Source organism: Schistocerca cancellata, chromosome 2 (genome assembly GCF_023864275.1).
Source record: "Schistocerca cancellata isolate TAMUIC-IGC-003103 chromosome 2, iqSchCanc2.1, whole genome shotgun sequence".
In the NCBI taxonomy this organism is placed as follows: domain Eukaryota; kingdom Metazoa; phylum Arthropoda; class Insecta; order Orthoptera; family Acrididae; genus Schistocerca; species Schistocerca cancellata.
The window spans coordinates 508,052,770-508,076,662 of NC_064627.1; the positions used below are offsets into that span (position 1 = coordinate 508,052,770).

The window sequence follows — 23,893 nt, forward strand, 5'->3', positions numbered from 1 at the left end:
CAACGTTTCGTGTGGCCAGGCATGCAAAAAGACTGCCGCGAGTGGGTCCGATCTTGTCTTCAATGCCAACGCTGCAAGATTAACCGCCATGTACACGCACCAATTGGCGATTTTCCGGATACCACCGCCCGCTTTGCCCACGTTCATTTAGATGTAGTCGGACCACTTCCACCTTCGAACGGGCAAAGATATCTGTTTACAATGATCGACCGTTTTACACGTTGGCCGGAGGCAGTGCCGGTGGATAATATCACAGCAGACACATTAGCTTCTGCTTTTGCAATGACTTGGTTGGCAAGATTTGGATGCCCACTACATATTACCACTGACCACGGATGGCAATTTGAATCAGACCTGTTCTCACAGCTGGCCAAGTTTTGTGGTTACACCCACCATAAGACCACAAGTTATCACCCAGCAAGCAACGGAATGATCGAACGCTGGCACCGTTGTTTGAAGGCCGCGCTTCGTGGCCGAATTATGTAAAGCATTTAATTCTCAACTAAATATTCTTAATCAGTTAATATGAATTTATCAGCGTGAGAGGGTTGACTAAGTTCACGTAATTTTAAATGTACTTAATTCTGTCTAAATGAATTTTTATTACCACACGTAAATAAGGGGTTCTACAACAAAGTTCGTACTGAAAGTAAGAAAGAAGGAAAAAATCAGTAAAAAAAAACATTATAAAAAAAGTAACTATTTAAAATTTTTTTTTAAATTTAATTTCATTAAAAGTGAATAACATTAATGGGGTGCTAGTGACTAAGGATGTAAAAATTTCTAATACTGCTTTGAAGAAAATAATTTTAGTATTTTTAATCCAACTCAAAACATAAATATGTTTCTTGATGACTTATACACAATTAATATCAACAGGCTGAAGCTTATCACTTGATATTTTTCAGGAGGAGCGGCAGCTTCGTAACTTATCTGTGGCCTACACTGGTTTGTCAGAGATACCAAGTTCAGCAATCCCTGCTGTGTTAAAGCTGCGGTTATTGGATCTTAGAGGAAATCCATGGACCTGCACTGAGTGTCATGCTGCTCCACTATTGATAGCAACAGGTTTGTTATCATAAACTGCATTAACAATTCATGAATAAACTTTAACACCTATATAATGAGCAAACATTTTGATACTGCTTATAAGTACAGTGTATGATAACAATCATATTATGGAAAGGACAGATTACTGCTCACCATATAGGGGAGATGTTGAGTTGAAGATAGGCACAAAGACTGCTACAGATTTGAGGTTTTGGTCAGAAGGCTGTCTTCTAGAGGAGAAAACACACACACACATTCACACAAGTGCAATTCACACACTCATGACTACTGTCTCTGGCCATTGATAGTCTCAGTGGCCAGACGCAAGTGCTCATGTGTGAGTGACTTGTGCTTGTGTGAATTGTGTGTGTTACCACTTTATGAGAAAGCCTTTTGGCTGAAATCTCAGAATTGAGCAGTCATTTTGTTGTGCCTGTCTGCAACCCATTGCCTCCTCTCTATGACAAGCAGCAGTCTATCCTTTTCATTATATTGTTGTTATTCCATACTGAATTTTACAATGTATAATACGTAGATACATTTCATTTGAAAGATGAGAGACACAATACTGATATGTGAGAGAAACACACAGATTCAGTAGTCTTATGTTCAGTGACATCAGTGTTGGAGACATAGATCACAACACAGTGTTTGCTTTTATGCCAAGTTAACTATTGTGTCGTTTTGGGGATGGATTCCTAAGAATCCTAGGATTGCTTCTGTCACTAATTTCTTCTTTCACCTCTACTTTATGTTTGTCAAAAATGATATCTTGCATCAGGGTTTGGTTTCCACATTGTATAGTGTGTCTCCTGGCTGGATAAGTTAATTAACAAGTGGGATGAAGGTGTGTCACCTGCATTAGGAGTGTATACAGTAAAACAGTTTGGTATTATAATCAGTGTTTGAGCTGAAGATGGCTTCTTCTTTTTCTCCTGCTCCTCCTCCTCCTCCTCCCCCCCGCCCCCCCTCTCTCTCTCTACCTCCCCCTCTCCCTCTCCCCCCTCTCCCTCTCCCTCTCTTCTAGCTCTTCTATGACAATAATCATTTGTCACATTTTCACATTTGCATGCAAACCACCACAATAATTAGTTAGTTTGTTTGGCTGGAGAAGTATACTGGTCTCTACGCACCAAAGTGTATCTTCATTTTAGCAGTCTCACCCAAAGGTGTAGATGACTAGTAAAAATGTAATTGCAGCCGAATTGTTATCTGGCAGAGTCCATAAGTATAGCATCTTCATATAGGAAAATGTCACTTAAAAGAAAAAGACCAGAACATGGCTTAGGTTGACTTGCAGAAAATGAGTGAGCTCTTGGTCACATTGGCTTAAATGAGCTTGTGGCAACAATAAACTCATCACCAGAAATATCGATACATAAACAAACCATCTTTGTATTGTATTTCATCTCTGACTTCTTTGCTTCCCGTGATGTTAAAGTTCAGTTCCGTGTGTGTTGTTCTGCCATGATGTGCAATAAAATATAGTTCTCAACATGTTGGTGTATTCTCTGGGGAAAACCACCCTGAATCCACCACAGTGGTGGCCCCGAGTTTCTTTGTTATTCGTTTTCGCTTTCTGACAGTGCCCGCAATGACTGCGCCGGTTATTTTCGTGTGTTTTACCACAACAGTGTTCAAAAAATGACTTTGGCTCGATGCCTAATGCCCGATTTTGTGACAAATATGCACCATGTTGCTGGCGATGTACACCCGCCAGGATTGCAACATGGTGTTTCTCCTTCGACGGCTCCCCTGGTGTCGCTTGATATTTTCAAGCCTGTAACAACAAGTGAAGTTAGGAACATGCATGACTCTGGTTACCAAACACCTTTGTTCCCACCACCTCATGTGCCTACCTCCACCAACCATGCCACCACTACTTACGGCTCTTGATGCAGTGTGGTACCAAACGTCAAACTCCATTAATGTTTCATTGGACAACTTTCCACTGCCGGAGCAACAATTCTCTCCGCCCTCTTCCATGCAACCCCATGTTAACTACAGCCATGTGGTCGGTCCTGCCTGGCTCACGGGCCTTTCACCTCAGCTTCCGACCATGCTTGCTGCTACTTCTGTCCTATATCAATATGTGTCTTACGATTTTGGCACATCAGCCTGCAATATGAACAACTAGTGGTCTAGTGGGCCTAACGACACCCTACATTCTACCACTATGCCCCAGTGCTCTGTGCCATGGCTCTCACCTTATCCGAACGTGATTTCGAGTGGAGTGACTATGAACAATGAACCTTTTTACCACTCACCCCATGTTCGGCATCACTATAAATATGGTGCTTCGGTTCAGGCCACACCTCTGCCGCCTCCCTGCCACACAGATGATTACGGCTCAGCTGTCTCGTCGAGCTATCAGCGTGTTAACATGCACCCACAGTTCATGAATTATTTCTCACCTGCTGCATCCACGCTGGCTCCAGTCGAGTTTCTGCAACCGTTTTCGGCACAGCTGGGTGCCTCTTCCGCGTTGGCCATCCACGACGTGCCACCTCCATTAAACACATCTCTCCTGTCGCACCTGCGCCAGCTCATGTCGAGCTTCTGCATTTGTTTTCAGCACAAACTGGTGCCTCATTCGCATTGGCCTCCCGTGACGTGACACATCGTCCTCCACCGCAATATGCCACCTTCACTCTACTGCAGGGTCAGTTCACTGCTCCATTGAGCTCCCCGACTGCGCCACGAAGGCTCGAGAATGCTACTGCCGCCCACGCTTTGGACCTCACATCTGCTTCCGCACTTCACCACCAGGCTGCTTCCAGGCCCCCACCACTTGCAAAACTACTGAAACTGCCTGCTTTCTCCATCGAGAACCCAGAATTCTGGTTCGCTTTAGTTGAGCAGATCTTTCAATATTATTCACTTGATCGCCACTCACGGTATATTTGTCTCATTATCAATCTCCACGACCATGCTGACTTGATTCATGATTTAGTCACCACACCTTATCAGGTAGACGTATACGCTTCTGTCAAGAGGACAATACTGGAACGTGTTACACGGACGTTGACTGAGAAGGTCCAGCAGCTCATCTACGAGGAACAACTCGGCGACTCGACTCCATCACAGCTGTGTCGCCATCTCTGACTCCTTGTTAACAACCAGGCCATGCCCGATAACACACTCTTGTCAATCTGGAACAAGAAACTTCCTCTTTCTGTCCAAACTGCCATCTCTTGCCTTGAAGATCAAGCAACTGACGTACTTATCCGCACCACTGACTGAGCTCATTCTGCACTACAATGCGGGCTTCACATCTGGCAAATTGAACCCGCCTCCCACCAACAGCTTTGCCCTCCCCTTGCACGCCGTGGACGCCGCGTTAATTTGGACACTGGTAGCCACTCGCGGCACTGCCGACGGCCTCGCCCCCTCCTGCAGTCAACTCTTCGGCAGGCACGGACCCTCATCCTTCCCCCTTGGCTACAGGCTCTTTGCAGGATGCACATCCACATTAGCCCTACTGCTTCTTCCACACATGTTTCAGTGATGCAGCAAGAAACTGCAGACCACCTTGCTGTTTCCCAAATGACAGTCGCAGGTAGGTTCGGGTGCCACCTCCTGCGCACAAGACAGGCACCTCCCAGTGCTTCACTCAGTTCGTGAACGACCTAACATTTGTGGATACTTATATGTCGAAGATATGTCTTTGGGACAACTGTTCCTCACTGACATGGGTGCTGATGTGTCCCTACTGCCCACGTCTCTAGCATCTGAGAATATTCGTTTCCACCACACGTCACTACAAGCCGTCAATTCCACTAAACTGCAGTGCGTTGGTTTGACATCCCACTCCGTTACGCTCTCTCCAAACTGGAAGCTTGATTGGACTTTCCTGGTCTGTGATATTGATGAACCTATCATAGGCATTGATTTCTTGCGCCACCACAAATTTTCCCTGGACATAGTGTGCAACACCGTGTTTCATCACCCGACAAACACTCACTTTCCCTGTGCTCCGTCGAGCCCTCGCTCTCTGCATGCATCTGTTCGTGCTCAACTAGTACACACATGCTCATCTCTTTTGACTGCGCTGTAAGAAATTACACAGAAGTGCTTCGTCGATCAAGAACAGGTCACTTGCCTATGCAACAAAAATTTCAAGCTCGCCCACCAGACTCACGAAAAGCAGTTCAAGCTCTCCATCACTCTCAAGTAATTAAAAACACTTCAACAAGGACAAATCAAGGTTAGTAAGTGCATCGACTGTACAGGCAATCCTACTTCCATGTGCTCCTCATCCGTCACCTCTGTCAACTGTGTTGTCACCGCAATGTCATATGCAGACATGTGTAAACTAGGCCCCCGTACTGCTGTTGCCACATGTACTGACAGCCCCATAGTGCCACGCCCTCCTCGCGCCAGAGTTGTTGACTCCAACTTGTGTACCACTGTGCATATGCGCCACGCCTCACTTCAGCCTGGCCTGCCCCCAGTGGACGATCTTGCAAGCTGTGAAACCACTGCTCCTGCGTGCCACTGTGTGAACTCGATGAACTACACAGACAGTGCACTCATGCCTGAATGCAATTCACGTGTTTCGACTGAGACCATGCTGCCATAGGCCGCACCCATGGCCGCTGTGCCTACTAACGATTCAGGAACCCAACGAACTTTCACAATTCCAGAGTTTGCGCTTTGGGCCGGTGGCCATCTTCTCGCGCTGACTCCCGAGACACGTCGCCACCTTGGCTTCCTTCGGAAAAGCCAACCTACACTGAATGCAGTAATCCTGCTCTGCCTGACTCGCACGATGCGAGCAGTAAACAAACAGCCTCCCTTGCGTCAGTCAACATCGCTGTGGTTACTAACGGAACAATGCACAGATTGCGCCTCACACCGAGTCCTCCCATCTCTAGTAAACCCCGGAGACTTTGCCCCAAGCGCCTTTGTTATCTCAAAAAGCAAATCACAGAGCTCTTAAATGCCAGTGTCATCAAACCCTCTGCCAGCTGCTGGTCCACTCCCATTCATATGACACCCAAAAAAAGACGGGACCTGGCACATGTGCGGGGATTACCATCACTTGAATGCGAGAACTATAATAGACAACTACCCTGTACCAAACATTGCCGACTTCACCAGCACGCTATTGGGTGCATCTGTTTTTTCCGTCATTGACTGTAAATGGGCTTACCACCAAATTCCAGTGGCCCCCGAGGATATTGAAAAAACAGCAATCACCATGCCCATAGGCCTATTTCAATTCTGATTCATGCCTTTTGGACTCAAACACGCCACACAGATGTGGCAACGCTTTATTAACAAGATTTTGTTCAGCCTCATATTCTGTTTTGCTTACCTTGATGACATACTTGTCTTCAGCTCCTCTGTTGAGGACAATATACATCATGTGCAGACCATTCTAGACACCTTGAAAGCCACAGGCATCGAAACCAACCCTGACAAACTACAACTGCAACAGCCTTCTGTCACCTTTCTTGTGTTCCAGGTATTGGCTGATGGTATCTCACCTCCACCAGAGAAAGTACAGTCCATCTTAGATCTGCGAAGACCTTCTTCATTCAGAGAACTTCAGCGTTTTCTTGGCACCATGAACTACTATCGAAAACACCTACCCCGAGCTATGGAAATCCAAGCCCCATTAACCAACGCTTTGGCAGGAAAGAACACCTCCAGAACCCGGCCTGTGCAGTGGACGCCAGAAATGACAGACTCTTCCTCGTAACTCAAGAAACTCCTCGCCAAAGCCTGCACAATTGCGCATCCCCACCCCGATGTGCAACTTTTCATAACAACAGATGCCAGTGACTCTGCCATCGGCACCATTCTCAGCCAGACAGTCAATGGCCAGACCTCGCCCCTGCAGTCTTTCTCCCAAAAGCTCAGCAATGCCCAATGCAAATGTTCTGCGTTCGATCGCGAACTGCTGGCTGCGTACGAGGCAATCAAACATTTTCGAATGGACATCGAGGGGCGCTCATTCTATGTTCTCACTGACCACAAACCCTTGGCAGCTGCTACAATGAACCCTCCAGCCGACCCTCCCCCACGTCACTTCCATTATTTTGACTTCATTTCACAATTCACCACCGATGTCAAGCACATAAAGGGTGTCAACAATATTGTTGCTGATTTTCTTTCCCTTGTTGATGCTGTATTTTCCCTTTTGGATCTTTCTGGTCTCCCTGAACTCCAATCCTCTGACGAAGATACACAGAAATTAATCTCTGACCCAGCTTCTTTTCTACACCTTGTCCTTACCACCTTTCCCAGTATTTCCAGCGAAGTCTGGTACAATGACAGCACAGGCACACTCTGCCCCATTATCCCCACTATGCTCATTCGTTCTGTTTTCAATGCTCTTCACAATTTGGCTCACCCTGGCATTCGAGCTTCAGCCCACTTAGTCGTGAAGTGCTTCGTTTGGCAAAACATCAATAAAGACTCGCAACATTGGGCACACGAATGCCTTGCGTGTCAACATAACAAGGTACACAAACACAGCCCTCCCCCTCTCGGCACCTTTTCTATTCCCCCTGGGCGATTTCAGAACGTACACATCGACATTGTGGGCCCTCTTCCCGCCTCCAATGGTTTCCGCTACATACTTTCCACCATTGATTGTACTAATCGTTGGGTCAAAGTCGCCCCTCTTCCCAACATTACCTCAGAAACTGTCGCTCGTTCTGTCATTGAGTCGTGGGTATCACATTTTGGTTGTCCCGCGGTCATTACCACTGACTAGGGCCTTCAGTTCGAGTCGGCCCTGTTCAGTGGCATTTGCCATATCTGCGGAATCCGACGCATACACATGACTGCTTACCATCCGCAAAGCAATGGCCTCATCGAGCGCTGCACCACACCCTCAAGGCGGCCCTCCGCTGCCACGACTCCTTATGGACAGAGGCCCTGCCAATTGTACTGCTCAGTGCTCGTGCAACCTACAAGGAAGACATAAAAGGGACAGTTGCAGAATACATATATGGACAAACCCTGGTCCTCCCAGGAAAATTTGTCTGTCCTCCTGCCTGTCACTCGCTTTCACCCCTACCCTCATTCATTGAACGTGTGAAATTCCACTTCTCCAACCTGCAGATTCCCCCCCTCCTGTCCACTAACACACCTCCAACGGTCTATGTACCCACTTCCCTTTCCAACTGTAATTTTGTCATGCTCCGGGTCGACTCCATCCTAGCACCTCTCCAGCCCCCATACTCTGGCCCTTATCATGTGCTTCAATGATCCGTGAACACATTTGACATCCTGATTAAAAATTCCCCCATCATTGTGTCACTGAACAGACTCAAACCAGCTCATGTCGACCCCGAATCTATGCCATCACCTGACATGAGCACTACATTCCGCCTACTCCCACACGATGCTCCACCTTTGCTCCCTCCCTTGAGTGATCACTGACCGTCGTGTGCATCTCAGAACTCCTCATTGAGCTTTTTGCCGAGCTCCCCACCAACCACACTCTCTTGATCGAGCTCACCACCCACAACCATGAACTGCTCACCACTACCTGTGTCGAGCACATCTACGCTCTCACCTGCCTCACCATGTTGAAGTTTTTCTCCCCCTGCTCCCCTGGTCGACACACCCTCATTCGAGGTGACAGTCCCTGTGCCCTCTAACACCATCCACGAAATTTCTATAATACTCAGGGTCGATTTGCTATTTATCGTGTGTTTCTCATCTCCCAGTGTTCCCAGTGATAATTCTGTGATACCATGCCACTTAATTAAGTGTTTCCCTCTGCCGCCTGACATCGACCTCGAAACACTTTGGGCATTCGCAACACCTTCGGCCAACATCATCATGATTGCTATGTACAGGCCCGCCTCCTCCTGACACACACGGCCTGTACGACGACTGGCCCGCTTCCACGATTTCCACGTCAACTGGCCAACCCTTGCAGCTCGACGACTTCAAACACCATTACCGGAGGACTCCGTCAAGCTTACTATCGTTCGTCTACCTCGCACCCCTCCTCCGGTCTCTCAGCAGTACTCTGTACGGGAGGGGGGGGGGGGTCGCTAAGTTGAGCGATAATCTCATCACCAGAAATATTGCTACATAAACAAACCATCTTTGTATTGTATTTCATCTCTGACTTCTTTGCTTCCCGCGATGTTAAAGTTCAGTTCCATGTGTGTTGTTCTGCCATGATCTGCAATAAACTCGTCACCAGAAATATCGATACATACACAAACCATCTTTGTATTGTATTTCATCTCTGACTTCTTTGCTTCCTGCGGTGTTAAAGTTCAGTTCCGTGTGTGTTGTTCTGCCGTGATGTGCAATAAAATATAGTTCTCAACATGTTGGTGTATTCTCTGGAGAAAACCACCCTGAATCCACCACAAGCTGGCTAGCTGGTCTAACATGGTTGGTCAGCCGGAGATGCTGTATCTCGGTTGCAGCACCCTTGCCAGAAGTAGACATAATGACACTGTTGAATAGTCTCGTGTACAACTGGAAAGAAATATTTACTTGCAGCAAATTCTCCTGGATATTTAATGGTAGGTAAAGGCCGAAATGCATCATATGAACAATAAAGTCATTCCTTGCCTGATGTTTTTCTTTTACCATTGTGACATAGTCAGCCTGAATTCAGAACTACTGTTTATTGGAATTGGAACACTCTTTAATGAGAATCTGAATAATAAATTCCAGTAAAATTTATTCTAAATAAGAACTTATTGCAGCTTTTAGATAATCTATTAACAGATAAATGTAAGGGAGGTAGTGGTAATTTGAAACAGAGTGGTAATATGAAACACTGTAGTATTGGCAGACTACTTATGTCATCTGGCAGCAGCTTCAATTATCACTAGCATAATGTTCTGTTTCCTCCACTAGAGGCAGCAGAGATCAGTATCACGTTGTTTATGGCCGTAAGTGGACGCACTTTGTTTTCCAACCTCCAAAAGTTTTTGCAGTGTTAAATTCAAATATTTTCCTGCTACCTTCATTTACAAGTTAGCATACTGTTTCTACTTTAAAATTTAGCAATAGAATGAAGTCTGCAAATGGTAATTTTAGTTACTTAAATTATTTATTGAAAGTCTAGTTTCATTGGTTAGTTTCAAAAGTGGTGTAGGGTGGAAACATGAAACATATTGTTCCTTATTACACCCTATTTTGTTTTGTTGGTGTCACTGTGCCAAAAGCAGGTTATAGTATGAAGAAATTGGAATGCAACAGAAATGGTGCCCTGAGGACATGGTTCAAGGAATATTGGCTGCCAGGGATAAAATTAAATCTTTGAATGAGGCAATAAGATGTTTCAATATATCAAAATCTACACTCTTTAGAAAGATGGCTAGAAAGGATATAGATGTAAATTCTTTAATCCCTGAAAAATTAAGTTGAAAACCTGTTCTTCCCCAAGAAATTGAAAAAGACCTTATTTAGTATTGTCTGTTGATGGAAAAGAGGTTTTATGGACTCACAAATAATGACATAAGGCAAATGGTTTATCAGCTGGCAGTAAGACATGGAATCTGCAATCCATTCAGTGATGATATGAATGGAATGACATGGTTTGATCACAACATGAGTAGACACAAGAATCATCTTTCAGTATGACAGCCTGAAGGAACATCACTTCTCAAACCATCAACTTTAACTGAGAGAGAGTCATGAGCCTTTTTGATCTTCTGGAAGCTGAATACACTAAACATTGTTATCCTCCTGGCTGCATCTTCAATGTTGACAAGTCTGGTCTTACTGTTGTGCAAACAGAAATTCCACATTCAGTGGCATGAATGGGAGGAAACAGATAGCAGCCCTCACTGCTGCAGAGAGGAGATGTCTGGCAATGAACATCATGTGCATGAATGCAGGTGGCAACTTCATGCCTCCTATGATGATTTTCCAGTGCATCAATGGGATAGACAGATTGATGAAAGGTGCACATCATGGAGCCATGGAAAATGTCATCTTCAGGCAGGGTACAGTCTTATCTATTCACTGTATACCCATTTCATTTAACATAAAAAACATACAGCTTAATCCCCAGTATTGCTCAAATTGGATGGATCTTATTCTCATACCAGGAATATAGGTGTCATAATAAAAGCAAAAATAATCGTGTGACCATCCTCTGCTTGCCACTTCATACTACACATAGACTGCAACCCCTCGATGGGACTTCCAAGGCACCTGAAAGCATATTATAGTGAAGAGATCAGACAGGCTCTAAGAAGAGGTAGGATGATATTGCAGAGAAGTTTGGAAAGGCATACCTCAGAATCCAAAGTGATGCAATAACAGTCAATAGATTCAAATGTACAAGCATGTAACCACTAAACAAAGGTGTTTTTACCGAACCTGATTTCACTGCAGCTGAACATGAAGCAGAATGGGTTGCTGACATTGTGAAACTTCTGGAACTGAAATCGGGGTGTGATTCAAAGAAAGGTGATAAAGGGCAAGTGGAAGAGCAGACAGCATGTCCATTAACATATGTAGGTTATGTCAAGCCACAACACATCTCCCCAGTCCCAAGTGCAAAACAGAAGATATCAAACAGAGATCAGAAAGCACTTTTGGGTATTGTCCTAACCAGTTCACTTTATAAAAATGTGTTAAAGTGTTGCACAGGCAAGAAACAAAGTGAACAAATCTACTGCAGAGGAAGGCATCAGCTCAGATAACTTCCTCTTATAGGACTAAGAAAGGTTACCACAATCAACCAGGAACCAGCAAGACATCAAATAGTTCTACAAAAGAGAAGATTATTCTTAAGACTGTTGACAAGAAAAAGAAATGAAGATGGAAGTTCTGTCTAGGAAGAGGAAATAGAAAGCCTATCTTCTGGTGGTTCAAACACAATGGAACCTGTTGGGAAAGAGGTTCCTGAAAATGGTGATCCATACTGTCTACTTTGTGACAAGGCATTTAAAGAAATTGAAATCTGGAAACTTTGTGTTCAGTGTACCATGTGTCAGTAATGGGCTCATATGGTTGTGCAGAGGAAGTGAGATTGGAGTGTTCATTTGTGATTTTTATTCATGAAGAAATTTTAAATTGTAATTGTGGTTTGTAGCTCATGAAAACAGCTTTACTACAAATTTACATTGTAATAAATGATTTTCTTCCATGTCAGGTCGAAATATAATTTAATAAAAATGTAAACTGGCAATATGCGTTTCATATTACCACCCCACTTCAAAATGCCCATAATTTGCAGGAAGTTAAAAAATCTATTTTAATTATTGCACATGTTCATTTTTCATCAGAATTGTTATTGATCCTTTATAACAGATGTACAGACTAACACTGGTGACATTTTTGATGGAACAACCACATTTCAAATTCAGTGTTTTGCTTTAAACAAAAAAGTGTTTTATATTACCACCACTTTCCTATTGAAAATAAGATGAAAATTAGGGAAAACCTCTGGTTATTTTTGGGAGTATAAAAACATTACATAACAGATGGGACGAATCCACCTGGAACCCCCATTTTCGATTATATACAGGGGGAGGCAAAAGTCCGGGTACACCCCTATAAAAGTCGAACAGCTTCAGCAATCATAGTGGAATCTGGTATGGAGTGTCTGTAGGTGGGAATGCAACTTACAGGAGCTATGGTGACAACAGCAGTTATCTTGAAATCCACCTTCTTGTATTTGAGTTACTTGTTTCAAATGGGAAGGGGGTCATGTGGCATATCATTTTGAGTTTCCCAACAATCAGCCTTTCCTTCTCATCCCATCTGGTAAATCTCCCGTGACCTGGGGTTCTGGGTGAATTTTATTTTTTCTTTTTTTCTCAAAACCTCTCCAGTCCTTTTCCTTCACCCTCTTCCTTCCACTTCAACTCTTCTGCCAGAAGGAGTCACTGGCACCAAAAGTTTGTAAAATTTAAGTCCTTTTGTGTGTGTGTTCCCCTGTCGCCACTTGCTGAGTAGATTTTTTATCTATCCATTTACATTATGTTATCAATACTTGATTATTTTCATTGTTATACATAGATACTCCACAAGCTACTACGTTGTGCATGGCAGAAGGTACCATGTACCACTACTGCTTCCTCATTCCACTTCCAAATAGAGCAAGGGAAGAACGACTGTCTACATGCCTCCATATGAGCCCTAATTTCTTGTATCATATATTCTCAGTCCTTATGCTCATGTATGTTGGCAGCAGTAGAACAGTTTGACAGTCAGCTTCAAATGCCAGTTCTCTAAATTTTCTCGATAGTGTTCCTTGAAAAGAACATCACTTTCCCTCCAGGGATTCCTATTTGAGTTCCTGAAGCACCTCCGTAATACTTACGTGTTGTTCAAACCTACCGATAACAAACCCAGCAGCTTGCCTCTGAAATGATTCTATGTTTTTCTTGAATCTGTCCTGGTAAGGATCCCAAACACTGGAACAGTACTTAACAATAGAGCACACCAGTGTCCATGTAACGTATCTTTTACATGTGAACCACACTTTCCTTAAATTCTCCCAATAAGCAGAAGTCGACCACAGTTCTTGCACGCCTGTTTCATTTCATATTGCTTTGCAACTTACGACCAGATAACTAAACGACTTGACTGTGTCAGTCAGGCCACTACCAGTACTGTATCCAAAAATTACAGATTTGTTCTTCCTACCTATCCAGATAAACTTACATTTTTCCACATTTAGAGCTAGCTGCCATTCATCACACTAATTAGAAATTTTGTCTAATTTTGTAAAACCGAATTGGGATTCCATCCGGACCAGGTGCTTTGTTTGCTTTCAAATCTTTCAGTTGTTTCTCTGTGCCAGGGATGCTTATTACTATGTTGTCCATACGGGAGTTTGTCCAATGGTCAAATGATGGTACGTTTGTATGATTCTTCTGTATGAACAATTTCTTAAACATGAAATTTAGAACTACAACTTTTATTTTGCTATCTTTACCTGCAACACTAGATTGGTCAACAAGGGACTGAATGGCAGCCTTAGACCAGCTTAGCAATTTTCATATGACCAGAATTTTCTCGGGGTCTCTGCCATATCTTTTCTGTGGTAATTGTTGTTTGCTTCATGCATAGATCTTTTCACATATGCGCAAAGCTCTACTAACCTTCCTTGCCATTATTTGTACATTCTCATTTGAATTGTGAGTCAACAGTCTCTGTTTCCTCAGTATCTTCTGAATTTCAATATTAAATCATGGTGGGTCCTTTCCATCCTTTCTCCACATGCTAGGCACATAACTCTCCAGACCATGATTTACGGTCTGCTTAAACTTTGCCCATAATTCCTCTACGTCATTCTTACCAGAACTAAATGATGTTAGTTAACTGTATAAATAAATGAGATGCTAACAAGTGCCTGTCTGCTCTATCTAGCAGAAACACTCTCCTAGTCTTCTTGATTGATTTATCAACTTCCATAACCGTAGTTACTACAATGACATCATGATTGTCAATCCCTGTTTCTGTACTGACATTGTCAATAAGGTCTGGCATATTTTGATGAGATGCCATGCGTGGACATCCTGTGAGGTGTGAGGCCTTCATCAGCAAAGCTGGACGGCTATTTCTACTATGAGCTGCAAGTTTGAACTTTGGGAGACTGTGTTGGCATCACAGCTCATTAGACATGTTATACAGTGCCTGTGCTGCTTTGGTGGTTTTAAATTTGTGTCCTTGTCAGCCTTTTAAGTCTTTAATTGCTAATGTTCAGCTCATGCTTTGTTCAAGTGGCTGCTTGCATATTCCTCCATTAAAGGTTGAAATTGCAGAAGAAAATGTTTTGGGAGGGTGATGTATCACCAATTTCACATTTGTGAAAGAACTGTTTTCGGCTTACTGTGTTTTGTCAATTGAGCATGGTGCAGCTGCTAATAAGGCAAACATATGAAAGTGTTTTTTATTTGGATTAAATAATTTCACTTCTTTTAGTTGTAGAAGGCTGATAATACTCTGTGCATTAGTTTTCTGTGCTACCACAGGAATTTTTGTAATTGCAAGCAACTTGCAGTGGGTTTGTCTATTCTGGCTCTGGTCTTGTAATGTTTAATTGAGCTGGATATCCTGCTGTGGTGATACAAGAATTTTCTGGGCTTAAGCTTACTTTATTTTACTGCTTTGCTCTTACGTAGTGTTATTGCAAACAGTTACCAATGATCAGTAGTTATTTTATGATGACAGGATATCATTCTTAGGTTGGTAGTTATGTGATTCTGTTATCTCTTGTAATATACTACTGAAAGATAGTTAAAGCTGACATTATGTGGTCACCTATTAGAATCTGTTAACAATTAAAAAAATTGTTTTCATGAATACTTTAGAAATTTCTTTCATAACCTCAGTTACGGGCAAGGACCCATTGAGATTTGTTTTGGTGGTGCAGTGTCTTATACTGTTTGATGTACAAGGAGTTGTATGGAATTGTTCTATTTTAAAGCATCACTGTAGGTTAATAGTTCCTGTTTGATTGTATCATTCTGTTTTATATTAATGTTATTTCTGCTGGGACTTGGTCCTGTGTGTTCTGGTTTTAGGGAATAACATTTTTACTGGTTAGTAGAGTTAAAGGTTTATCAATTTATTTCTTGTGAACACTATGTTCTCTAAAATGAGCCTTGAAATTGCTTTCTGTGTGATCAATACAAAACTTTTCATAGTCTTGTCAGCTGATCCTGTAGCCACCAGTTTCTAAATATTTGTTGCTGTTGCTGCCAGTTTCATGGATCAGCCTGGAACCAACTGTACCTTCCATTTGAAATCCATTTTATACCTAATTTTTTCTGAAGGCTTGCACAATTCAGCCACAAAATGTGCCATTGTATGACATTGCAACAAACCTCATGCCTCCATATTTATTGTGTCCTTGTCACATATTTTTTACTTCAGCTTGTTATATAGTTTTGTTACATCACAGTCCTAATATCTGTTTGTCCTGGCAACTTGTTTAATCACATTTAATTCTTCTGCTTTGTCATTATGGGTGAGTGGTAGTCTTAGCATTGTGTCATCTACATAATGTGTGTAATATATAAGAATGCAGGCTTTCTTGGTGAACCTTGATGATAAAATCTTCTCGGGTTGACAGCAGAGTCAATGCATCATTCTCTGGCAACGTTTCAGCAGGTTTCTTACTTGCCATCTTCAGGCAAAGTGTCAGGTTCATGCCCCATCCAGGTCTTTATAGCCGCTGGGTCATGGGCTTCTTTGCATCTTTGTTGCTGGTAGGGCAAATCAGGTGTGATTGGAATCAGCACATCAGCATGTGGTGGGGGGGAGACGCGGGCGCTGGGTCCCGGCATCTCATCTCGGTGTGGCCTGTTTATTCCATCCGCAGCCACCAACCTGCCTCTCATCGTATTCTTGCTAATGCTGTGTTCCACACAGTGCTAAGTTGGAAGCTGCTATCCCGGTTGACCAGCTTATCACTGACTCATATTTCCACTGCTTCTTCATAAACCCAGAAACCTTTTGCTCTTCACAGCATCTTGGTTTGCTCAAATTGAAGCATGCATTCTTACTGAGGCTGTGCTCCGCTACCGCTGATTTATCCTCTTGTCCAACGTGAGCACTTCTCACATGTTCAGAGATCCACTGTATGGTGCAATGCTGCGTCTGTCTGATATATTGTTTTACACATTCACAGGAAATGCTGTAGACACCAGGTGTTCTTAGATCCAAGTTGTCCATCATTGAGCTGAGAATATTCCTGATTTTTGTTGGAGGACTGAAGAATGTTTTTATCTCATTCTTCTCCAATATGCTGGCAACCTTTGACGTGGGCAGCTATGCATATGGGAGGAATGCCAGGCCTCCCATACGCAGGGCCACCCACAGCAAAGATTGCCAGGATATGGAGAAGAACAAGATAAAAACCATCTTATGTCCTCCAACAAAAATCAGGAATATGCTGGGCTCAATGAATGACAACTTGGGTCTAAGAACACCAGAATTCCTGCAAATGTGGAAAACAATATATTGGACAGACACAGCATAGCATCACACAATGCATCTCTGAACATGTGAGAAGCGTTTGCCTCAGACAAAAGGATAAATCGGTGGTAACAGAGCATAACCTCAGTGAAGAACACAAGTTTCAGTCTGAGCAAACCAAAATGCTGTGTAGAGTGAAAGGTTTCGGGGACTCTGTTATTAAAGAGACAATGGAGATACACTATGTGGTCAAAAGTGTCAGGGCACCTGGCTGAAAATGACTTAATAGTTCATGGTGCCCTCCATCAGTAATGCTGAAATTCATCATGGTGTTTGCTCACCCTTAGCCTTGATGACAGCTTCCACTCTCGGAGGGATACATTCAGTCAGATGCTGGAATGTTTCTTGGAGAATGGCTACCCATTCTTCATGGATTGCTGCGCTGAGGAGAGGTATCAATGTCAACTGTGAGGCCTGGCATGAAATCAGCGTTCCAAAACATCCCAAGGGTGTTCTGTAGGATTCAAGTCAGGGCTCTGTGCAGGCTAGTCCATTACAGGGATGTTATTGTCATGTAACCACTCTGCTACAGGCCGTGCATTATGAACAGGTGCTCGATTGTGTTTAAGGATGCAATCGCCATCCCCGAATTGCTGTGGGAAGCAAGAAGGTCCTTAAAACATCAATGTATCCCTGTGCTGTGATAGTGCCATGCAAGACAACAAGGGGTGCAAGCCCCCTCCATGAAAAACACCACAACACCACCAACTCCAAATTTTCAAATGGTTCAAATGGCTCTAAGCACTATGGGACTTAACATATGAGGTCATCAGTCCCCTAGACTTAGCACTAAGTAAACCTAGCTAACCTAAGGACATCACACACTTCCAAGCTCGAGGCAGGATTTGAGCTTGCGACTGCAGCAGCTCCGTGGTTCGGGACTGAAGCGCCTAGAACTGCTTGGCCACAGCGGCCAACCCTCCGAATTTTACTGTTGGCACTACACACATTGGCAGATAATGTTTACCAAGCATTCGCCATATCCACACCATGCCATCGGATCGCCACATTGTGTACCATGATTCATCACTCCACACAATGTTTTTCCACTGTTCAATAGTCTGATGTTCACACTCCTTACACCAAGTGAGGCATCATTTGGCATTTACCGGCATGATGTGTGGCTTATAAGCAGCCGCTCGACCATGAAATCCAAGTTTTCTCACCTCCTGACTAACTGTCATAGTACTTCCAGTGGATCCTGATGCAGTTTGGAATTCTTGTGTGATGATCTGGATACATGTCTGCCTATTATGCATTACAACCCTCTTCAACTGTTGGTGGCCTCTGTCAGTGTACAGACGAGGTTGCCCTGTATGCTTTTGTGCTGTACATGTCCCGTCACATTTCCACTTCACTGTCACATTGGAAACAGTGGGCCTAGGGATGTTTAGGAGTGTGAAAATCTTGCGTACAGACATATAACACAAGTGACACCCAATCACCTGACCACTTTCAAAGTCCGGGAGTTCCACGGATTGCCCCATTCTGCTCTCTCATGATGTCTAATGACTACTGAGGTTGCTGATATGGAGTACCTGGCAGTAGGTGGCAGGACAATGCACCTAATATGAAAAACATATGTTTTTGGGGGTGTCCAGATACTTTTGATCACATAGTGTAAAAGTCAGTGATAACCTGGTCAACCTTGATAGTGGCTTCCAGCTCAGCTCTGCATGGAACACAACATTAGCAAGAATACATCGAGAGCACACCGATGGAGGCTCATTTGTGGCAGCGAATCAAATAAACAGGCCACATGGAAATGAGACATCACGACTCGGCGCCTGCAGCTCCCTCCCAACATGCACCGCTGCGCCATTTCCACTCACGCCTGATTGGCCTGATCGGCACTGAGGATGCAGAAAAGCCCATGGTTCAGTGGCTATAAGGACCTGGATGAGACGTGAACCCAACACTTCACCTGAAGATGGCTAGTAAGAAACTTGCTGAAATGTTGCTGGAGAACAACACATGGACTCAGCTGTCAATCCGAGAAGATTCTATCATGTAATAGATCATTTCTTGCATACATTAGGATTTTGTTCGAAAAACTTATTTTCTAGTTCATTTATGAAGATCTCAGATAAAATACCTGTAAAACAGTTGCCCATTGCGAGTCTGTCTTTTTGATAAAAAATCTTGTGGTTAAATTTAGAGTAACGACAACACAAATTCTAAAATGTTCATGAGTTCTACTATTTCTCCTTGTCTAATCTTCTTGTATGTTAGTACGTTCTTTCCTATAATCTCCAATATATTGTTTACTAGGACATAAGTATATAGTTAATAATATCAAAGGAACCCAGTGTAGCTCCAACTGGGATTAGTACTTCCTTATTATCTCACAAATTCATAACTATTTATGACATTGTGTATACTTTTATACACATAAGCTGCTCTCAGTCTTTGGTTGCATTCTCAGTTAACTTTGTAATTGGGACATGACATATTGTTAATAATTGGTCTAACCGGTTACCCCATCTTGGGTAGTTTAATTTGTGAATGAAGCACTGTGAAAGCTATAATGAAAATCAGGTTTAACAAATTCTTTTTAGATGAGGGGACTATTCCTAAAAATGTTAATCTGAGGGTTAATTATCATTTGTGCATGTGTGAAACACAAAAATGAAATTTTATGTATAAAGACTGAAATTGGGGAAGCATACAACAATAAGAAAAAGTGTAATAAAGAAACATTCAGACTACAGTTACTTTTAGGCACTTTACTGTTGCCATTACAAATTTTTCATGTCTATATGGCTGTTAACAATGTGGAAAGATGTTAACAGTGTGGTACACAGTGAACAGAAAAAATATCAAAATGAGACATAGGAAGAAAACCTTGAATGTACAGACAGAATATAGTGGAATAGCAAACAGAAAGCAGGAAGTCAAATATCAATTTTAGGACAGGGTAGTCAATCTCATGAACATAAAGCGACATATAATGAAACTGATCTTCCGAATAAGGGTCTGCATTTTAGTGTTAACCTGAAGCTGATCCCAGGTATAATAAAAAATGTTATTGCAGGAGCAAGAGTTACTTATGACATATCCAAACTCAATAAATTTGAACAAATGGACATAGCAGTAAGAACTAACAAATGTGTACCCAAAGTAGGTTGTTACAAGCATAATAATGCACAACATATAGAAACACTTAAATTTCTAAATCAAAAATTAGAAATGGAAAGTGCTGACAAAGGGAATGCTACTGTTGTAATTTATGGCTATGACTACATCCAAAAAACTGGAAAATTTCTTGCAGATAATAAAACAGTCAAAATTAAGAGACACACTGTGAAATTTCAGCCACAAATAAGGGAAAAAACTGAAAACAGATGAGAAAGAGAAACGCAGATTAAAAATGGCAAATCCATCCATTCCAATGCTTAGTTTGCAAATTAAATTACACAAGAGAGGGGAACCAGTTAGGCCATTTATTAGCAATATGTCATGTCCCAATTACAAAGTTAATCAAGAATGCAACCAGGGACTGAGAGCAGCATATACTTATAAAAGATTGTACAACCTCAAAATTATTTAAATGAATTTGTAAGTGATATTAAGGATTTACCAATCCCAACTGGATCTACATTGGCTTCTTTTGACATTGTTAACCTATATACTAATATCCCAGTAAGCAAGACATCAGAGATTATAAGAAAGAACTTGCTAATATACAGAAAGTTTAGCCAAGGAGAAACAATAGAACTTCTGTTGTCATTTAATTATTTTAAATTTAAAGATAAAACTTTTTATCAAAAGGATGACTGACAGTGGGCAACTGTTTGTCAGGTACTTTGGCTGGGATCTTCATAAGTGAACTAGAAAATAAGTTTTTTGGACATAATCCTGATGTATGCAAAAAAATTATCTGTTAGAGAAGTTATGTAAAGGACATCGTACTACTGTACAGAGGTGACAAAAATGATGTACTGATAAAATGAAACGTGTGGTAGCAGAAAGAATGAGTGGGATACACTAAAAATTAAATTCACTGTGGAACTGGAAAAAGAAGGAGGTATAAATTTTGCGGACCTCAGGTTAACTAAAAGGGATGGAAGACATAAGGTGAGTGCACTTAGATTGTCAACAGCTATTGGCACAATTATAAATGTGAAATCCTGTCACCCAAAAAAGCATAAATGGGTTTACTTTAGATCCATGATCGACAGGATGCTAAAAAACGAAGTGGAAGAATGACATGTGATTCAACAGGAAGTCAGGGCAAATAAATATAAGGACTATGATGTAACAAAACTGTGTAACATGTTACAGTCACAAATATGTTACAAGAAGGAGACAACAGATCCAGAGGGTGAGTTGTTTGTTGTTTCTAACTCACACAATGGTGCATATTGTGACAGAATTACACAAGCCTTCAGAATAAAAAAAATAAGAATTATATTTCAAATGAGAGGTACATATTTAGAATGTGATGTCTGCAGGATCAACTGCCAAGACTGAAAAATATTATTGGTCAGATGGGAAGGAATTTCAAGGCTCATTTTAGAGAATAAACATATAGCCAAAATAAGAGTGCATTTGGTACACATTCGGATAAAGAAAAACATGTGACAGGAAATATAGAGGATAGTACGAAATTGTTGCATAATGTACCCAAAGTACAATTATTGAACCTACTAGAAGAAATAGAAATTTATGTTCACAGAAAATGGCAACCAGAATTACTGCTAAATGAACAGAATGGGTTTAAGTTGAACATTTAATTTGATGTATTTAGAGACCTACTAGTTGGAGCAGCATCACACACTGAAGCAGCTTGGCATGTGGTTGGTGGCACCGGCCACCAGCAGCGAGGAGACTGGTCCTTCTTTCACAAGCTGTGCCACAGGAAAATAAAAGCTTTTTACAGAGAAGCTATGAGGTGGCACCTCTGAAATTCCACTTCAAATACATTATAAACTATAACAATTTTAATTAATAGTCATTATCTTGTTAATTGTCTTACAGTTATGGTCATGCTAAATTGTTCTGGTTTATAGATGTGATGTCGCTTTTAAACTTTTCATTCAATTCTGACTTTTACACAATTAAGTGTTATTTACTCTGTCAGCCCAAGAGCTTTCTATTGTTGCTCTTTGCATGTTTTATGTGGATTTTAAGTACTGGTATGGATTTTATTTCTACGTATTGTATATCAGTCCAAGTTATACTGTCAGATGCCCTCTTTTGTCACATGAAATAATTTTCATTGTTGACCATGCATACTGCATTTTAACTATTGAATTTATGATACAGGTTACTCATGCACCCTAGCATTAGTGCCCTCTACCAGCTTCAGTTAGTTATATAACTAACCCAGGCCATTACCAACACTCATTATGTACCTAGATTTATGGATATTGACATTGATAAGTACATTAGGATATTTTTATGGTGTTTATGGCTGTTAATAATGTCATCTTTTTTATTTTTGTATGAATTGCTGAGCCTGTTGTAGAAATTGCATCAGTTAACTGAATTTAGCTTGTTGTTCCACTGTTTTTCTGTTTGTAGCAGATCTGAAGATGGTAATGACAAAAACCAGTAATTGTGAATCATATATTTTATGTGACCTTAAAGAAAGTGCCTTGACATGATCACAAACTCCTTTACAGACTTTATGTCTTCAATTTGATTAGATGTAAACCTGATGGGAAATACCTCATCATAGCAATACTATAGAGTACCTGTGAATTTGTGTACCGTATTGTGAGCATCACTATAAACACTCCTTCAATCAGCTTTATGGAGAAAATGTGTGAGAGCTACTACATTATTTTTGTTACATAACATGAAAAGTGTAACAGGCAGACCTACAACAGTAAAAACTACTAGTTCCTCTGCTATTGGCCGTTTTTGCATTAATACCAACATATCATCATTATGCACAGTAATGACCATTTGGAAATGTTTTTGTAGGTTTATGTCTGTGTTTCTAACAAAGCTACATTCAATGTTAAACAATTATGATTGGATATACTATTAAAAATACCATTTACTGTGCATAATGATGATCTGTTGGTATTAAAACACGAAAGCTGCTAATGGCAGAGGAACTAGTAGTTGTTACTGTTGTTTGTCTGTGTGTTATGCTTTCCATGTTGTACCATTTTAACACATTCACTAGTTTTTTGCAAAGCTGAGGATTTTCTTAGAACATATATGTTAAGTTCATGACACAGTAAAGTATTAGCGTACAGTAGAACCCCTCTAATCAGACTCTGGATGGTCCGTCACTCCGGTTAGTCTGACCATGCTCAGGCTAGTGAGCCTGTGCCGATTTGTCACTGGCTGGACACCTGTAGAGCCATTGTTGTGGTGTGTATCGCTGTGCATATTGTTATACTGTCCGTTATTGTGCAGTTTTATCCTTTGTTGGGATTTAAAAAAACGGCATTGTTTGCTTTATTCCGTGTTCTCTACAGTACTTATTACTGTAGATTCATTGTGTGTACAGTTGTCTGTTTTTCAACATGTCTGGATTCAAACGTAAACACGTAACTCTTTCATTAAATGAAAAATTAGCAGTGCTACAAAGACTGGACGAAGGAGAATCGCTCCAAAAAAATTGCAAAGGAACTGAATGTAGGTGTTATGACAATTAAGAATTGGAGGAAGAATCGGAAAGACATTGAATCGTATGCAGTTACAATTGATGGTGAAAACATTAAAAAACCCTATACTTGAACTGCTTGATTGTGGGTGTGGTTTTGTCAAGAAAGAAGGAAAGGAACTCCAATATATGGACCAATTCTCAAAGAGAAAGCTATAGTTTTGCACAAAAAACTGGAAGCCGAAAGTGAATTTGCTGCCAGTAAAGGCTGGATTGATCGTTGGAAAACTCGTCATGGTGTCCGATTTGTTTCTATTTCCGGTGAAAAACTATCTGCCGAAG

At 41.7% G+C, this 23,893-nt stretch overlaps 1 protein-coding gene across 1 annotated transcript in view; it reads left to right on the forward strand.

Annotated features, from left to right (window-relative positions):
• The window catches only part of LOC126155883 (uncharacterized), a 97,716-nt gene that overhangs the window by 53,062 nt on the left and 20,761 nt on the right, over positions 1–23,893 (forward strand). The window contains exon 4 of the mRNA XM_049916259.1: positions 909–1,068. Within this exon, the coding sequence (XP_049772216.1) occupies positions 909–1,068 (160 nt within the window). The remainder of the gene's footprint in view (positions 1–908; positions 1,069–23,893) is intronic.